This window comes from Gymnoscopelus microlampas (genome assembly GCF_963454915.1).
Source record: "Gymnoscopelus microlampas genome assembly, chromosome: 17".
In the NCBI taxonomy this organism is placed as follows: domain Eukaryota; kingdom Metazoa; phylum Chordata; class Actinopteri; order Myctophiformes; family Myctophidae; genus Gymnoscopelus; species Gymnoscopelus microlampas.
Genome location: NC_139954.1, coordinates 49,064,613 through 49,083,099, shown reverse-complemented (window position 1 = coordinate 49,083,099; position 18,487 = coordinate 49,064,613). Strand labels below are relative to the sequence as shown.

The 18,487-nt window shown below is 40.8% G+C and overlaps 1 protein-coding gene across 1 annotated transcript in view; it reads right to left on the bottom strand.

The window, feature by feature from the left end:
- Positions 1-18,487, bottom strand: part of lrp1bb (low density lipoprotein receptor-related protein 1Bb) — a 597,729-nt gene that overhangs the window by 296,641 nt on the left and 282,601 nt on the right. Inside the window, exons 12-13 of the mRNA XM_084084305.1 lie at positions 13,247-13,427; positions 4,393-4,612 (exon numbers count right to left, since the gene is read on the bottom strand). Of these exons, the coding sequence (XP_083940431.1) occupies positions 4,393-4,612; positions 13,247-13,427 (401 nt within the window). The remainder of the gene's footprint in view (positions 1-4,392; positions 4,613-13,246; positions 13,428-18,487) is intronic.

Sequence of the window (18,487 nt, the reverse complement as noted above, 5' to 3'; positions counted from 1 at the left end):
ACACACACACACACACACACACACACACACACACACACACACACACACACACAGGCAGTTTCCGTATCCGCTCTAGACCGGATCTGCAACCTGCAAAGGTAGCTAGACTCAGTAAAAACTGAGTCCAGTCTAGTTGTGGACTAGAACATTGGTTCTCAAAGTGGGGTCCGGGGACCCCCAGGGGTACTTGAGGGGGTTCCAGGGGGTCCCCAGCTAAATGATGGATAGGAACCAAATGGACCCTTATGGGTCTGTAACTCTGAGAGTGTACAAATGGAACCAAATGGATCCTAACGGGTCCATTTGGTTCCATTTGTACACTCTCAGAGTTAAATTAACATTGATTTTACTATATGAATTAGGGTCCCAGAGATAGAAATGTCATTAAATGGGGGTCTGTAGCCCTAAAGCATGTCAAACTGGGGGTCCTTGAAATTAAAATGGTTGAGAATCACTGCTAGAGCCGTAAAAATCTTCTCTTATGGGGGTCCCTGGCATAGCTTTTCAAATGGGGGTCCGCGGGGTAATAAGTGTCAATTTGGGGTCCTTGACATGAAAAAGTTTGAGAACCACTGGACTAGAAACACCACATACATTGACGTCGTGGCTCACGAGTGAACACAACCTCTCTGTGGAATAAATTAAAACCATAAACGCATGGATTACATGAACACAAACACACTGGAGCCATTTAGAAGCACTTTATAAGAAAACTAACACTAACGTTGCCTCTGTTTTCTTGTTGGTCATGTGTTATAATATGGGCTTTTGACAACCCTCGTCTTACCAGTACGGCGTACCCCTGGATAGTACACATTCGTCAGCTTCAATTTTAAAGTGTTTCAGTTAAACTTGTGTCAGCTCATTTCTTTGTGTCATTACTTCCAATTTCACTTGTTTAATCTGTATCCTGTGTGAGTGCTTTCTCCTGATTGGATAAGATTGGTATCCCGACCTGAAAATGTATTTGTTCACTAAAGAGCTGGAGATACATGGAGACTCCTGTTACTGAACAAACACTCTATAGCAATGAGTACTATCACAATATAGAGCTATTTAACACTGTTACTGAACACACACTCTATAGCAATGAGTACTATCACAATATAGAGCTATTTAACACTGTTACTGAACAAACACTCTATAGCAATGAGTACTCTCACAAAATAGAGCTAATTAACACTCATTTTAACAACAATATAATCACTTACCCTACCTTTAATATAGCATCAACATCAGTTGAACCACTTCAACCTAATATACTTTGGCTATGTGAGCTTGTGGGCCTATATATCAATCAAAACAAATCTTTACCAAGTGTTTTCATGCAATACCGTTTGAACAAAGACATTGCTGACTCAGGAATCCAAGAACTGGGTCACTTATTGTTCACCACGTTTATTTCAAACAGCGTGGCAGAGAGAGGGTGTGATGATGATGATGATGATGATGAAGAAGATGTATGGCTTCAGGACGCAGCCTCAGATAAACTGTCTAGCACCACAACGTGCATGACATGGACTTTGTGATATAGTCTAAACTCAGTGGTGTAAAGTAACTAAGTACATGTACTCAAGTAATGTACATAAGTAAAATGTTGAGGTATTTTTACTTTCTATTTATTTCCAATTTCCAATACTTCTACTCCACTACATCTCGATCCAAATATTGTACTTTTACTCCACTACATGTATTTCAAAACTTTAGTTACTAGTTACTTTGTAGATTTTGATTATTATTACAAAACATGCATTAACCACTTCAGCCCTTTATACATTTCGGCCATTTGAAAATAGCCGATCAACAAGCTCACGATGCCACACATTGTGAGCTTGTAGATCTGCTATTTTCAAAAGATTTTAATACATTTGAAAACTTGAAATGGGACATTCTGCATAATGAGTACTTTCTACTTTTGGTACTTTAAGCACATTTTGATACCAATACTTTTGTACTTTTACTCAAGTAATTTTTTTATTCCGGACTTGTACTTGTAACAGAGAATTTCTACATTGCAGTATTGATACTTTTACTTAGGTAAAAACATTTGAGTACTTTTTACACCGCTTTTTCCACCTGCAGCCTCAGATAAACTGTCTATAGCATCCTAGAATGTATGAAATTGACTTTGAGAGATAGTGTAAACTTTGTGCCACTCTCTATGCATTATCCAATGATCCGCTACCGGGTCTCCAAGCTCCAAACTAATAAAATGAGAATGTTTCAGAGACCAAGGAATTGGCTTGTAAATGTAATTTGACCCGGAGAGGTCTGTACAGAATAGGATAGGAGGGAGATAGAATAAACTCTATTCATCCCTGAGGGGAAAGTGGGTCAACCGCATCAGCCAGGGACAAATAAAGAGAAAACACCAATAAAACATAGAAGTTTAACCTCCCACCAGATAAAAGTATATGTAAGATAAAAAATAAACACAAGTATACAGTAAATGCACAAAGCTGCAGCATGGCCACATTATCACATTAACACAATATGCAGCATGTGTGCGTATCGACTATGCATGCTCCTCATGGTATCACAACACCACTAAGGCCTTAAAAACAAGGCTCCAGACATCCCAAAACAAACTGGTCAGGCTACTTCTTGGCCTCAAAAACACAACCCATCTAACCCCTGCTCATTCTGCTATAGGGTTGGATGGCTCAGGGTTGAGGACAGAGTACAGCAACTTGCATTGGGCCTGGTCTACAAGATACACCACAACATTGAGATACCCATGTACCTGTCTAAATACTTCAAAGACTTAAATGAAGTCCACGATCATAACACCAGAGGCAGCTCCACTGATCATGTTCAACCCAGAGTTGGCACCAAACAAGGGAATGAACTCTTTCTCGTGCCATGCAACAAACATGTGGAATGGCCTACCTAAAGGAGTAAAAGAGTGTTAAACCCTACTCACTTTCAAAACTGCCCTAAAGATACACCTTCATGATGTCATCATGATGTGAGTGTGTGAGGATCTCATTTTAAATAAGCCTTTGTGCTTTTATGAGTGATCCAGTTTAGAGGACCTTGTAATGTGAACTGTACTTGAACTTCCATGTACTGTGTCCATGTCTTTTCTAAATAAAGTATTCAATCAATCAATAGATATTCACAGTATCGTGGGCAAATGATATGTTTATGTGCAAGAAGTCTGCCGTCTCAGTAAAGAGGGCAAACCTTTGGAACTCTCTGCCCACGGATGTAAAACTAGAGACGGACGGTCATGTGTTTAACAGAGGACTCAAATGACAGCATAGCAGAGGACAAGAATGGCGATAGTCCTGAGTGGTCAGGAGAGCATAACCTCCCGCTACGCCCTCCTCGCTGCCTGGCTAGAGGGCTTCCTGGTAGCCTAGTTGCATTGGAGGAAACAGTACTCTAATTGTTTTACTTAAGTAAAAGTATCAATACTGCAATGTAGAAATACTCTGTTACAAGTGAAAGTCCGTTATTCAAAATGTTCTTGCACAAACGTATTGGCATCGAAATATACTTAAAGGACCAAAAGTAAAAGTACTCAATATGCAGAATGTCCCATTTCACAAGTTTTCAAAAAAAAAAAAAAAAAACTAAAATCTATACAAATATTTTGAAAATAGCAGATCTACAAGCTCACAATGTGCCACGGTGCGTTGTGAGCTTGTAGATCGGCTATTTTCAAATAGCCGAGTGAGTAAATGTACTTAGTTACTTTCACTCCCCTGCCTGGTTGGCAGAGACAAGGTCACAGTCGCAGCTAAAAACGGTTCCTTTGCCCAGTGAACCGTTTAGAATTGCATTAGCCTACTTATTAATCGGCCGGGGTTCTTTTTTCTTTTTCTCCGCTGACACCTGGAAGTTAACTCACCACAGTGTTGATTTTGACAACAAATTTTGATTTAGTTTTAGTCATATTTTAGTCATCTGAAAAGTTTTAGTTTTAGTCTAGTTTTAGTCGACTAAACATCCTAAGATTATAGTCGACTAAATCTACAGTTGATTTAGTCGACTAAAATTGGCGGTGCCTTGATGGCGTCATAATGGCAGATTTTACACTTGGTTGCATGCTGAAAATAGCTGATCTACAAGCTCACAACGTGTCGCAGCGTGACGCGTTGTGAGCTTGTAGATCGGCTATTTTCAGCATGCAACACCCGACCGCAAACAAACATAAAATGACTTGTCTTCTAGTTCTACTGGATCTCTTCTCCACTAGATCCCTCACTAACATTTAGTCTAGTTTTTATTTGTTGACGAAATTGTCAACATATTTAGTCATAGTTTTAGTCATCATATCTTAGTTTTTATTTAGTTTTTATTTAGTTTTCGTCAGTGAATAAAGGTAGTCTACAAACATTTTCGTCATAGTTTTAGTCGACAAAATCAACCCTGCCTGGAACTCACCATCCTGCCGGTGCCGTTGAGGTGTATCTTCTCGATGTGGTCGTAGTAGGCGTCACACCAGTACATGGTGCCGGCGGCGTGGTCCAGCGCCAGGCCGTTGGGCCACAGCATGTTGGACGTGACGAAGACGCGGCGGTTGGAGCCGTCCATCCACGCCTTCTCGATCCGCCCGATGCTGTCGTTCACCTCGTCCTCCTCCCAGTCCGTCCAGTACATCCAGCTGGAATGACATTGATTGATTGATTGATTGATTGATTGATTGATTGATTGATTGATTGATTGATTGATTGAATACTTTATTAAACAGATTGTTTAACAGTTCAGGTAGTAGTACTGTAGCTACAGTCAAAAGTTATGCTAAAAAGGATTAACACGAAAAGCACCAGGGGGCTCGTTTCCGTTGTGGTCCATTGTACTCAATTCATCGGTAAGACATACAATACATATCGTACATAATACATGCAAGACAATGCATATCGGTAAAAGGTACCGTATGTTAACAGAAAAAGAGGGGCGGACGGACGGATGGACGGACGGACGGACGGACGTCTTCCATTCTAGTAAAAAGAAACGTTGTGTTTTTATCATAGAAAATGACTGCATATATACTACATTGTATAGTCAGGAGGTATTTTTTTGTTCATAGCTTAAAAGTTATTGATGAAAGAGTATTTGTGTAAAACATTGTGTTTTGTGAGTTGCTTTGCATTGAGTTATGACAGGTAGTCTGGTCTAGACCTGTTACTCCGCTACCTTATCAGTGAAATGCAAACAACATAATATCCCTGTCAGCACAGAAAGGCCACAACGCTTCCCCAGGCCACGGAGATGGAAATGAAATGAACAGCGAGTGTCGTTTCCTCTTATGAGCATCAATGCAACAAAAAAAGAAAAAAAAAACAATCTGGTGGACTCGACGCCACCAAGATAAATAAGTCCCTTGTATGTCTGGAGCAACGATGAGCTTGAGTTAAGCTCCGGTGCAATCCTCTGAGGGGCCGTGGTGGTATTTGAAAAGTGATTGGGTCAACGATTTGACGTGATCTGTTCTGTAGTAACCGGGCTCAGGGGATTTGCTGTGTTTGAGCGTTGCAGACGGAGCCACGCGGCCCCGCGGTTCATCAATGATGGAAGCCTGGCTGAGGGAACACTAACATGAAAAGGAATGGGAGAGAGAGGGGAGTGAATGAAGACTCCCTCTGTCTCCACCAGTCATCTTTATGACCCCATGAATTATTCATTACTGGCTGCACACACACACACACACACACACACACACACACACACACACACACACACACACACACACACACACACACACACACACACACACACACACACACACACACACACACACACACACACACACACACACACACACACACACACACACTTCCCATGCATGTATTCACACTTTACATGCATGCACATGGAGACACTCAACATTCACATAAGCATGCACACATGTGCGTGCGTGCGTGCACAAGTAAGCACACAAACACAAACACACACGTGCTTCGAAAACGAACTCAAATAAACATCCATGCATGCAGACATTACATGCATCCACACACTCAACACACAAACACAGTTAACACACACACACACACATACACACACACACACACACTCAACACACAAACACAGTTAACACACACACACGAACACACACACACACACACACACACACACACACACACACACACACACACACACACACACACACACACACACACACACACACACACACACACACACACACACACACACACACACACACACGAACGCACACGCGCGCAAACAAGAACACTAACTTGCGTTGACAACTAACCAAAGCTGAAATAAAAGTAGCATCAAATCAAATCAAATGTGTTTCTGGTTTATAGGCTACAGATGTTTTTGTTTTCTTTGGTGAATGAGTTTCTGAACCAGCGAGAGCGAGAGCTAACATCAGAGATGGAGTGGCATGACTGGCTTACAGTCAGCATGGAGTAAGTTAAGCCTTATCGCGTCCACACAGGCTGGAGGTGGCAAGCGGTGCGGAAAATACAGTGGTGAGAACATAGTCAAGAAAATCAGCTGGAGGGCCCACAGTCATTTCACCTGGAGAGACCCATCCAACAGGGCCAGATAGAGATCAAAAGGAACTGTCAGCCGCATGCCGATTGGTTCCTCACTCACACCGACCCCTAAAACCCCCCCTTTTTCTAATCATTTGTTGTCAGTGGGAGGGTCAACGTGAACGTGATTAACTCTTCGACACAAAGAGGAAATGATACCTCTCAGTGTTGGCCAGTTATCTCGGCGCACAGTGTCTTAACCCTTTAAGACCGGGAACGCAACTGTGTAACGACTTCAACCGTTACTGTATTTATAGTTTGGCTATTCAAAAATAGCAGATATACAAGCGCATAGCGCGGCGCTTGTAGATCTGCTATTTTTGATAAATCGTGAAAATGTGTGCAAATCTTTGAATACATATATATTTTTAAAGAGAACATTTTTATCTCAAATCTGTGCTTCTGGGGGTCCTTGGAACTAAATATTTTTGAGATGGGGGGTCCGCGGCCAAATGCATATCATTTTGGGGGTCCTTGACATGAAGCATAAACATACATTCTTTTCAAAAAACTGTTAGGATTTAGAAGACATTTGTAGAATCCCCCAGGAGCAAAGATTTGAGTAACAAGTGTTCGCTTTAAAAAGATATATATTCAAAGATTTGCACACATTGTCATGATTTTTCACAAAATAGCAGATCTACAAGCTCATAGAGCGGCACACAGCAATCTAAAAAATGACACAGATGCGCTCCCGGTCTTACTGGGTTAATGAAATGTTGTGCAAAGGCCAGAATCCTATTTCCTGGCAGTATAAGGAGTCAGACAGGCTAAGACACAAGGCAGAGAATGAACTCTTCTCATTAGTCAGGTTCACTATGTAAAACAATATACTTTCGTTCAAAATTTGTGGAGATTAGCAAAACTATACATTTTTTTTATCTTCAGAACATGGGGAATCCAAAAATCTATGTTTGCATTTGCACAGACACCTGCATGTCCGCCATATTGGACGTTCAAAATGGCCGCCATAAAATATATAATTTGTGCTACCTTGGCTTCTAGACGACATAGACAGTTAATTAAATATGCTAATCCTATGTTTTCTGGGCCAAGGAATCCAATAGAGACCTAAAGGATAGTGCACAGGGACTTGCAGCAGCGCCCCCTAGGGGATGGCCATGGAAACGCAGGTTGACTATGTTAGAAAATATACTTTTGTTACAAATTTTTGATTAGCAAAACTGTAACACTTTTGGAATCTTCAGAGCATGGGGAATCCAAAAATCCTTGTTTGCATTTGCACAGATACCTTCATGGCCGCCATATTGCATGTTCAATATGGACCACATAAAATATATAGTCTAATTTGTGCTACGTTGGATTCTAGACAACCAACCTTCATTAAATATGTTTTCCAGGTCAGACCTCAATGTAGTTCTCAGGATTATAGAAAAGCAAGAAAACAAATGTAAAAGTAAAACATAGTGTTTATAGTTGTGTAGTATCAACACATCATTGACTTTACAGGTTTACAGGTGTAAAGAAATGGGTGGAAAAACCCTTTGTTTCTGTTGTTTTCAAAGAGAAGAAAAGAAAAGAAGAGGGGGGGGGGGTCAGGGAGAGCAAGGAGATCTAACAGTAATAGAACACATGTCAAGGATATACAAGTGGCGTAAACCAACAGATACAGTATGTACATGAGGTTAGACATAAGGCGAAAGGGCCTACTCTGTGTGGAGTTTGCATGTTCTCCCGTGTCTCCTAGGGTAGTTAATAGAATACCCTCACAAAAACATGTAGTAATCCTGGTCACTATACTTCCTCCCCCTGGTCAGCCGGGGCGCCTGATGGAGGGGAAGGGAACTGGTTGGAATAACGTGTTCCTTCCACACGCTACGTCCAACCAGGGAAACTCCCCCCTGTCAGGTGACAAGAAGGTCAGTTGGCTCTCATGCTTTGAAGGAGGCATGTGCTTGGCCTTGGCCTCCCTAGGCTGGTGGGGGGAGTGTAGTGCCCAGGATCACTTAGCTAATTGGCACCGGGTGAAAAAGGGGTTACAGAATCGAGCGATAAAAATTAGGGGAAAAAAAGCCGCAAGGTGGTGACACTTTGGTAGGTCTACATTAGCAGCAGGTATGATATTAGACATTAAGGTGCAAAAACAGTATGAACGATTGAACTATATACATACAATATCTACTAGATCTATCATTCAGGAATAATCTTTTACAGCTCGTCATCACTGTCTGGGGTGTCATTTTCAGCATTACAGACAGTCCGTGTCGTTTTCGCAGTCACTTCCACACAAACAAAGTTCTGTGCAAGCAAAGTTGTGTCCCCTGCATGACCTTCTCTGGGTTGTCCAATGGGTTTTGCACTGACATCTGACCACTAACAGAAACTAACAGAGGAAGGCGACCTAACACAGGAGGTGAATGATGCATTGGCCAACTTTGTATGATGTACTGCCCAAGGGGCATCCATATAACAAGCATTCCTGACCTAAGGTGGTATCTGTTTTGCAAACATCTGGCATAAAGCAGCAAGTTGCCTCCTACCGTTGGTGCCCTTGAGGAGAACATTGAACGTGTGCATGATCAAAGTAGGGTGTGGTGCCAAGCCACTGTGACGTGGCAGAGTCTTTTTGACCCACTCAAACATGGAGCCATGGTGAGATACTACCTACTACCACAAAGGTTCCTCCTGCACCACAGGCCATTGTAGAGTTGGTCAGATGTCAGTGCAAAACCCATTGTACAACCCAGAGATGTTCATGCAGGAGACACAACTTGCACAGAACTTTGTTTGGAAGTGACTGCGAAAACGACACAGACTGCAATGCTGAAAATGACCCTCCTAACAGTGATGAAGGGCCGTAAAAGAATGATAGATGATATTATTGTATATAGTTCAATCTTATAACTTGTCAATACTGTTTTTGCAAATTAATGTGTAATCTCATGTACATACCTGCTGCTAATGTAGACCTACCAAAGTGTCACCACCTTGCACCTTATGTCTAATCTCATGTACATACTGTATCTGTTGGTTTATGCCATTTGTATATCCTTGACATGTTTTCTATTGCTGATAGATTGTTCTCCTTGCTCTCCCCGCCCTCTTCTTTTCTTTTCTTCTCTTTGAAAACAACAGAAACAATGGAGTTTTTCACCCATTTCTTTACATCTGTAAACCTGTGGTGTAATAAAGTCAATGATGTGTTGATATTACACAAATATAAAGACTATATTTTCCATTTACATTTGTTTTCTTGCTTTTATATAATAACTACATTGAGGTCTCTGTTGGATTCCTTGACCCAGAAAACATTGGATTAGCATATTTAATTAACTTTCTATGTTGTTTAGAAGCCAAGATATCACAAATTATGTATTTTATGGTGGCCATTTTGAACGTCCAATATGGCGGACAGGCAGGTGTCTGTGCAAATGCAAACATAGATTTTTGGATTCCCCATGTTCTGAAGATAAAAATAAAGTATTGTTTTGCTAATCTCCACAAATTTTGAACAAGAACACATAGTGAACCTGACTACATGGCTGAATCAGTCATTTACTGTGTTGTGAAGTGGGCAGCACGGCTCCGTACGGTACTGTGTATATATATATATATATATATATATATAGCTGGCTTTCTTTTGACTCTTTGACGCTTTCAACTGTTTAACCTTGAGGGAAGATTCTAAACTGCTGCACTCAGTCTTCAAATCAAGTGTGTTTGGATTGTGTGTGAATTGTGTGACTGTGTAAAACAATTATTACATTATAAAATATACATTAACCACTTTAGCCTTATTGTATACCTAGGCTATTTGAAAAAAGCTGATCTACAAGCTCACAACGCGTCGTGATGCGATGTGTTGTGAGCTTGTAGATCTGCTATTTTCAAACATTTTATTACTTTTACTTGTGGTACTTTAAGTACATTTTGATACCAATACTTTTGTATCTTTACTCAAGTAACATTTTGAAAACAGGCCTTTTACTTGTAACAGAGAATTTTTATATTGTGGTATTTCTGCTGTTACTTAAGTCAAATATCTGGGTACTTTTTCCACCACAGCAACGGTATAGCTGGCTTTCTTTGACTCGGTCGGTGCATTCAGCCTGCTTTCACCTCTTTAACCTCAGGGGAAGATTCTAAACTGCTGCACTTGGTCTTGAAATCAAGTGTTTGGATTGTGTGTGAACTGTGTGACTGTGTGTAAAACATTATCACACATCTGTGTGTCAACATTTGAAACATCCTGACCTAAAGGGCTTTGCAGACGCTTGCATGCTCTCTGTCAGGTAGATTCTGTCTCTTTTGGATCAAATCCAGTTTTAAGGCAAAAGGCTTAGTTTAGGATTTCCATTTATGCCGACAGTCATCTTGGCGAGCATTCTGCATAAAATATATCTACGACAACAAGCCATGAAAGATGCACAACAGCTTGTAGAATGTCACGTTTTGGCAGCAGGTCAGATGTCACATAAGCTCTGGATGGCTATGAATCATTGTGTGGAAAACACAGGAAAAAAACAAAAACAAAACAATATTAAATACTATTCTTCACACTTTATGGTTTGAAGTCATCATCATCTGTTAACCCATTCAATCCGGGAACGCATCTGTGTCATTTTAAGATTTATTTGGGCTATTCAAAAATAGCAGATCTACAAGCTCATAGCTATGAGCTTGTAGATCTGCTATTTTAGAAAATGTGTGCAAAAAATGTGTAACTCAAATCTTTGCTTCTGGGGATTCTACAAAGGTTTTCTAAATCCAGTTTATTTTATTTTATGTTTTACTATGTTGCTATAATATCAGTGGTCCTCAAACTTTTTCATGTCAAGGACCCCCAAAATTGTATTGTATTTGGCCACAGACCCCCATCTCAAAATATGTTGTTCCAGGGACCACCAGAAGCAAAGATTTGAGTTAAAATTGTTCGCTTTAAATAATACATATTCAAAGATTTGCACACATTTTGAAGGTTTTTTATGAGCTTATATATCTGCTATCTTTGAATAGCCAAAGTATAAAATAAAGTGGTTAAAATGTAAAATCACACATGCTTTCCCGGTCTTAAGGGGTTAAATGTAGGGGTGTGAAAACAGAGAGGATTTCTCTGAGGATCCGGGAATTAATTAAAAAGCAGCGAGTGCCAAGCCTCAACGATCACGTTTTACGCAGAAGAAGAAGAAGAAGAACCGACCATTATCTCAATCTCTCATCCCCATCATTTTGGAAGGAACTGAAGTGCTAATAGCTGTAAGCTACAGTATGGTAATATCACAGATCGTACCACACTTTACACCCCGGTGATGCTGTCTCAAGAATTTTGGCGGGATATGTACTGTACTGTACGGGTGAGAATCCTGGAGCATTTTAATGTGGGCCAGCCTTTCTTTTATGTTATCCATCATCTTGGAAATTTGTCCCGGCAGCTTCCAGCTATACTGAGAAATCAGCATTTCTCTTCCTTTCTATTTTTTTCCCTCTGCACTATAGTTTCATAAATATTGGTAGACGTTTGGTAGATCTGTTGAAATTAAACCGACCAAACGTCAAAGCAGCTCTACTGTCTTTGTGTGTGTTTGTGGAGATGTACATCTCCATCTTCATTTAGATTTTCCCACAATTCCTCTTTTGCAACCATTCATGTATCATGTGTGGGTTTCTTTTTTTTCCCTTCTTTTTTTTATCCCACAATTTTTGTAACCCCATTTTTTCCACCCAGTGCCAATTGTCTAAGTAGTCCTGGCCGCTACACTCCCTCTACCAGCCTAGGGAGAGCCCAGAGCCGAGCTCATGCCTCCTTCAATGCTTGAGAGCTAACAAGCCTTCTTTTCACCTGACAGGGGGGAGTTTCCCCGGTAGGACGTAGGAAGGAACACGTTATTTCAACCAGTTCCTTTCCCCTCCATCGGTCGCCCCCGGCTGACCAGGGGGAGGCAGTATACACACATCCACGGAGCGCTGCCCTGTAGGTGGCGCAGCCATTTCTGCGGTGCCAGACTCGGTCAGCTTCTGCTGCGCGGTGTCAGTCAGCTGCTGTCACTGACTGCTCATGTTACTCTTTTACCTGCTTTTTACTAACTTTTACCAACACTAACTTTACAAAGACTAGACCATACCCGGTCGACGCATCCGTGGGGGGATATGCACACATGATCTGGCAACCCGGGAGGCGACATTGTTTCACACATAAACGCTAATAAGCAGCTGAGATTTGATGAAATTGAAAAACGGGCTTCACAGTTAAGTTCAGATGGTAATGGTCAATGGCTGTGTGCAAAATCAGAGCAATTGCTCCAGCCACTGAGGAGAACCGGGTAGCTTCACGCACCACTACAGACAGACTCACCCTTACTAGAATTATAGTAGGATAGTAGGATGTACAGAGAATGGGGATGAACCTGTGTAGTTTATGTCTGCTCCAACAGCCAAGCAGGTAAAGAGTAACGTCAACAGACGGACAGAACCGTAGCAGCAGCTGACTGAGTCTGACACTGACGCAGCAATGGTGGCGCCACCTACAGGGCAGCGCTCCGTGGATTCGTGTACAGGGACCACGATTACTGCATGTGTTTTTGTGAGGGTATTAACTACCCTAGGAGAAAGGCCCTTTCGCCAACCCCACCTAGGGTATGGGCACTGATGACGCGGAGGAGAGGACACGCCCCCCAGTGCCCACAGTGTACCCGGTAGCTGTGAGGCGACAGAGGGTATATCTTTCTGACCACACACGTATCATGCGAGGGTATCTTGAGGGTCTCTTTCCTGACCTGTTCAGGGGGTCCACCACGATGGCCCTCGGGTGGGACATGTCTCCCTCCAGCAGGGTCTTCCTGGTCTGGGCGGACCTCTCCAGTCGGGCCACGTTGATGGTCTTCCTGTAGCCATCGTTGGTCCAGTACAGGTTGTTCCCGATCCAGTCCACAGAGATCCCCTCCACGTTGTCCAGATCTAAAATTTAAAACTAATCAAATTAGCGTCAAATTCACATTTTTATGCTTTTCATTCCTCTCTCCTCTCATACCTTCTGTGACAACTGACCAGTGGTGGAAAAAGTACTCAAATGTTTGACTTAAGTAAAAGTATCAATACCACAATGCGGATGTACTCTGTTAAAATTAAAAGTCCAGTATTCAAAATGTACTTGAGTAAAAGTAACAAAGTATTGGCATTAAAATATACCAAAAGTACCAAAAGTAAAAGTACTAAAATGTTTGAAAATAGCTGATCTCACATAATTGTAGTGGAGTAAAAGTACAATATTTGCCTCTGAGATGTAGTGGGGTAGAAGTAAAAGTACCGAAAATTGAAAATACTCCAGTAAAGTAAAGATTCCTCAAATTTGTACTTAAGTACATTACTTGAGTACATGTACTTAGTTACTTTACACCACTGCACTGCAACTGACCCCCAGTTGAAAAAAGTGACAGCCAAATCAGAGCTTGTGTGAAGTTTCACGTTTTATAATTTTTCAGAAATGTATGATTCTAATTAAATGCTGGTTATCTTTCCTAAGATGTATTCTTTAAGCTGATAAAGTGAGAAAATCCGTGGAGCCTCTGATCTCCCAGAACTTCACTTTTCAGAAACATTTAAGTTCACTCAGCAAGTGATTCCTAAAATGTGCATCTCTGATCCTGTACTTTCATATCAAATAGTACATTTTAATGAATTAAAAGACAGAACCGTAGAAGGTGCTTTGGAAAAGACCACAGACCCTTCATTGTAGAAGAAAGGACCGCCTTCACTTAGAATTACAAATGTATTTTTTATTGGGAACAATGTTTCGGTCCACAGACCTTTAGATAACCTGATGAAGGTCTGTGTACCGTAACGTTGTTCCCAATAAATCATACATATATACTTTAATTGCAAGCAGAGAATACAGTGTGTGGGAGTCCTTTGTTCATTGAAACAAGAGAAGAACATTTTAATGCAAAAATGTTCAGTGATCCACAACCAGCTCCTGTGGTCGTTCACACATAATTTCAATTGAAGGATTTATTCAGATCTGATGTTGACTAGATATGCTGCCAGAAACAGACACTGTACAGTGAGTTAAATACAGTAGATATGCTGCCAGAAACAGACACTGTACAGTGAGTTAAATACAGTAGATATGCTGCCAGAAACAGACACTGTACAGTGAGTTAAATACAGTAGATATGCTGCCAGAAACAGACACTGTACAGTGAGTTAAATACAGTAGATATTCTGCCAGAAACAGACACTGTACAGTGAGTTAAATACAGTAGATATGCTGCCAGAAACAGACACTGTACAGTGAGTTAAATACAGTAGATATGCTGCCAGAAACAGACACTGTACAGTCAGTTAAATACAGTAGATATGCTGCCAGAAACACACACTGTACAGTGAGTTAAATACAGTAGATATGCTGCCAGAAACAGACACTGTACAGTGAGTTAAATACAGTAGATATGCTGCCAGAAACAGACGCTGTACAGTGAGTTAAATACAGTAGATATGCTGTCAGAAACAGACACTGTACAGTGAGTTAAATACAGTAGATATGCTGCCAGAAACAGACACTGTACAGTGAGTTAAATACAGTAGATATGCTGCCAGAAACAGACACTGTACAGTGAGTTAAATACAGTAGATATGCTGCCAGAAACAGACACTGTACAGTGAGTTAAATACAGTAGATATGCTGCCAGAAACAGACACTGTACAGTGAGTTAAATACAGTAGATATGCTGCCAGAAACAGACACTGTACAGTGAGTTAAATACAGTAGCTATGCTGCCAGAAACAGACACTGTACAGTGAGTTAAATACAGTAGCTATGCTGCCAGAAACAGACACTGTACAGTGAGTTAAATACAGTAGCTATGCTGCCAGAAACAGACACTGTACAGTGAGTTAAATACAGTAGATATGATGCCAGAAACAGACACTGTACAGTGAGTTAAATACAGTAGATATGCTGCCAGAAACAGACACTGTACAGTGAGTTAAATACTGTAGATATGCTGCCAGAAACAGACACTGTACAGTGAGTTAAATACAGTAGATATGCTGCCAGAAACAGACACTGTACAGTGAGTTAAATACAGTAGATATGCTGCCAGAAACAGACACTGTACAGTGAGTTAAATACAGTAGATATGCTGCCAGAAACAGACACTGTACAGTGAGTTAAATACAGTAGATATGCTGCCAGAAACAGACACTGTACAGTGAGTTAAATACAGTAGATATGCTGTCAGAAACAGACACTGTACAGTGAGTTAAATACAGTAGATATGCTGCCAGAAACAGACACTGTACAGTGAGTTAAATACAGTAGCTATGCTGCCAGAAACAGACACTGTACAGTGAGTTAAATACAGTAGCTATGCTGCCAGAAACAGACACTGTACAGTGAGTTAAATACAGTAGATATGCTGCCAGAAACAGACACTGTACAGTGAGTTAAATACAGTAGATATGATGCCAGAAACAGACACTGTACAGTGAGTTAAATACAGTAGATATGCTGCCAGAAACAGACACTGTACAGTGAGTTAAATACAGTAGATATGCTGCCAGAAACAGACACTGTACAGTGAGTTAAATACAGTAGATATGCTGTCAGAAACAGACACTGTACAGTGAGTTAAATACAGTAGATATGCTGCCAGAAACAGACACTGTACAGTGAGTTAAATACAGTAGCTATGCTGCCAGAAACAGACACTGTACAGTGAGTTAAATACAGTAGCTATGCTGCCAGAAACAGACACTGTACAGTGAGTTAAATACAGTAGATATGATGCCAGAAACAGACACTGTACAGTGAGTTAAATACAGTAGATATGCTGCCAGAAACAGACACTGTACAGTGAGTTAAATACAGTAGATATGATGCCAGAAACAGACAATGTACAGTGAGTTAAATACAGTAGATATGCTGCCAGAAACAGACACTGTACAGTGAGTTAAATACAGTAGATATGATGCCAGAAACAGACACTGTACAGTGAGTTAAATACAGTAGATATGCTGCCAGAAACAGACACTGTACAGTGAGTTAAATACAGTAGATATGATGCCAGAAACAGACACTGTACAGTGAGTTAAATACAGTAGATATGCTGCCAGAAACAGACACTGTACAGTGAGTTAAATACAGTAGATATGCTGCCAGAAACAGACACTGTACAGTGAGTTAAATACAGTAGATATGCTGCCAGAAACAGACACTGTACAGTGAGTTAAATACAGTAGATATGATGCCAGAAACAGACAATGTACAGTGAGTTAAATACAGTAGCTATGCTGCCAGAAACAGACACTGTACAGTGAGTTAAATACAGTAGATATGCTGCCAGAAACAGACACTGTACAGTGAGTTAAATACAGTAGATATGCTGCCAGAAACAGACACTGTACAGTGAGTTAAATACAGTAGATATGCTGCCAGAAACAGACACTGTACAGTGAGTTAAATACAGTAGATATGCTGCCAGAAACAGACACTGTACAGTGAGTTAAATACAGTAGATATGCTGCCAGAAACAGACACTGTACAGTGTGTTAAATACAGTAGATATGCTGCCAGAAACAGACACTGTACAGTGAGTTAAATACAGTAGCTATGCTGCCAGAAACAGACACTGTACAGTGAGTTAAATACAGTAGCTATGCTGCCAGAAACAGACACTGTACAGTGAGTTAAATACAGTAGCTATGCTGCCAGAAACAGACACTGTACAGTGTGTTAAATACAGTAGATATGCTGCCAGAAACAGACACTGTACAGTGAGTTAAATACAGTAGCTATGCTGCCAGAAACAGACACTGTACAGTGAGTTAAATACAGTAGATATGCTGCCAGAAACAGACACTGTACAGTGAGTTAAATACAGTAGCTATGCTGCCAGAAACAGACACTGTACAGTGAGTTAAATACAGTAGATATGCTGCCAGAAACAGACACTGTACAGTGTGTTAAATACAGTAGATATGCTGCCAGAAACAGACACTGTACAGTGAGTTAAATACAGTAGATATGCTGCCAGAAACAGACACTGTACAGTGAGTTAAATACAGTAGATATGCTGCCAGAAACAGACACTGTACAGTGAGTTAAATACAGTAGATGTGCTGCCAGAAACAGACACTGTACAGTGAGTTAAATACAGTAGATATGCTGCCAGAAACAGACACTGTACAGTGAGTTAAATACAGTAGATATGCTGCCAGAAACAGACACTGTACAGTGAGTTAAATACAGTAGATATGATGCCAGAAACAGACACTGTACAGTGAGTTAAATACAGTAGATATGCTGCCAGAAACAGACACTGTACAGTGAGTTAAATACAGTAGATATGCTGCCAGAAACAGACACTGTACAGTGAGTTAAATACAGTAGATATGCTGCCAGAAACAGACACTGTACAGTGAGTTAAATACAGTAGCTATGCTGCCAGAAACAGACACTGTACAGTGAGTTAAATACAGTAGCTATGCTGCCAGAAACAGACACTGTACAGTGAGTTAAATACAGTAGATATGCTGCCAGAAACAGACACTGTACAGTGAGTTAAATACAGTAGCTATGCTGCCAGAAACAGACACTGTACAGTGAGTTAAATACAGTAGCTATGCTGCCAGAAACAGACACTGTACAGTGAGTTAAATACAGTAGCTATGCTGCCAGAAACAGACACTGTACAGTGAGTTAAATACAGTAGATATGATGCCAGAAACAGACACTGTACAGTGAGTTAAATACAGTAGATATGCTGCCAGAAACAGACACTGTACAGTGAGTTAAATACAGTAGATATGATGCCAGAAACAGACACTGTACAGTGAGTTAAATACAGTAGATATGATGCCAGAAACAGACACTGTACAGTGAGTTAAATACAGTAGATATGCTGCCAGAAACAGACACTGTACAGTGAGTTAAATACAGTAGATATGATGCCAGAAACAGACACTGTACAGTGAGTTAAATACAGTAGATATGCTGCCAGAAACAGACACTGTACAGT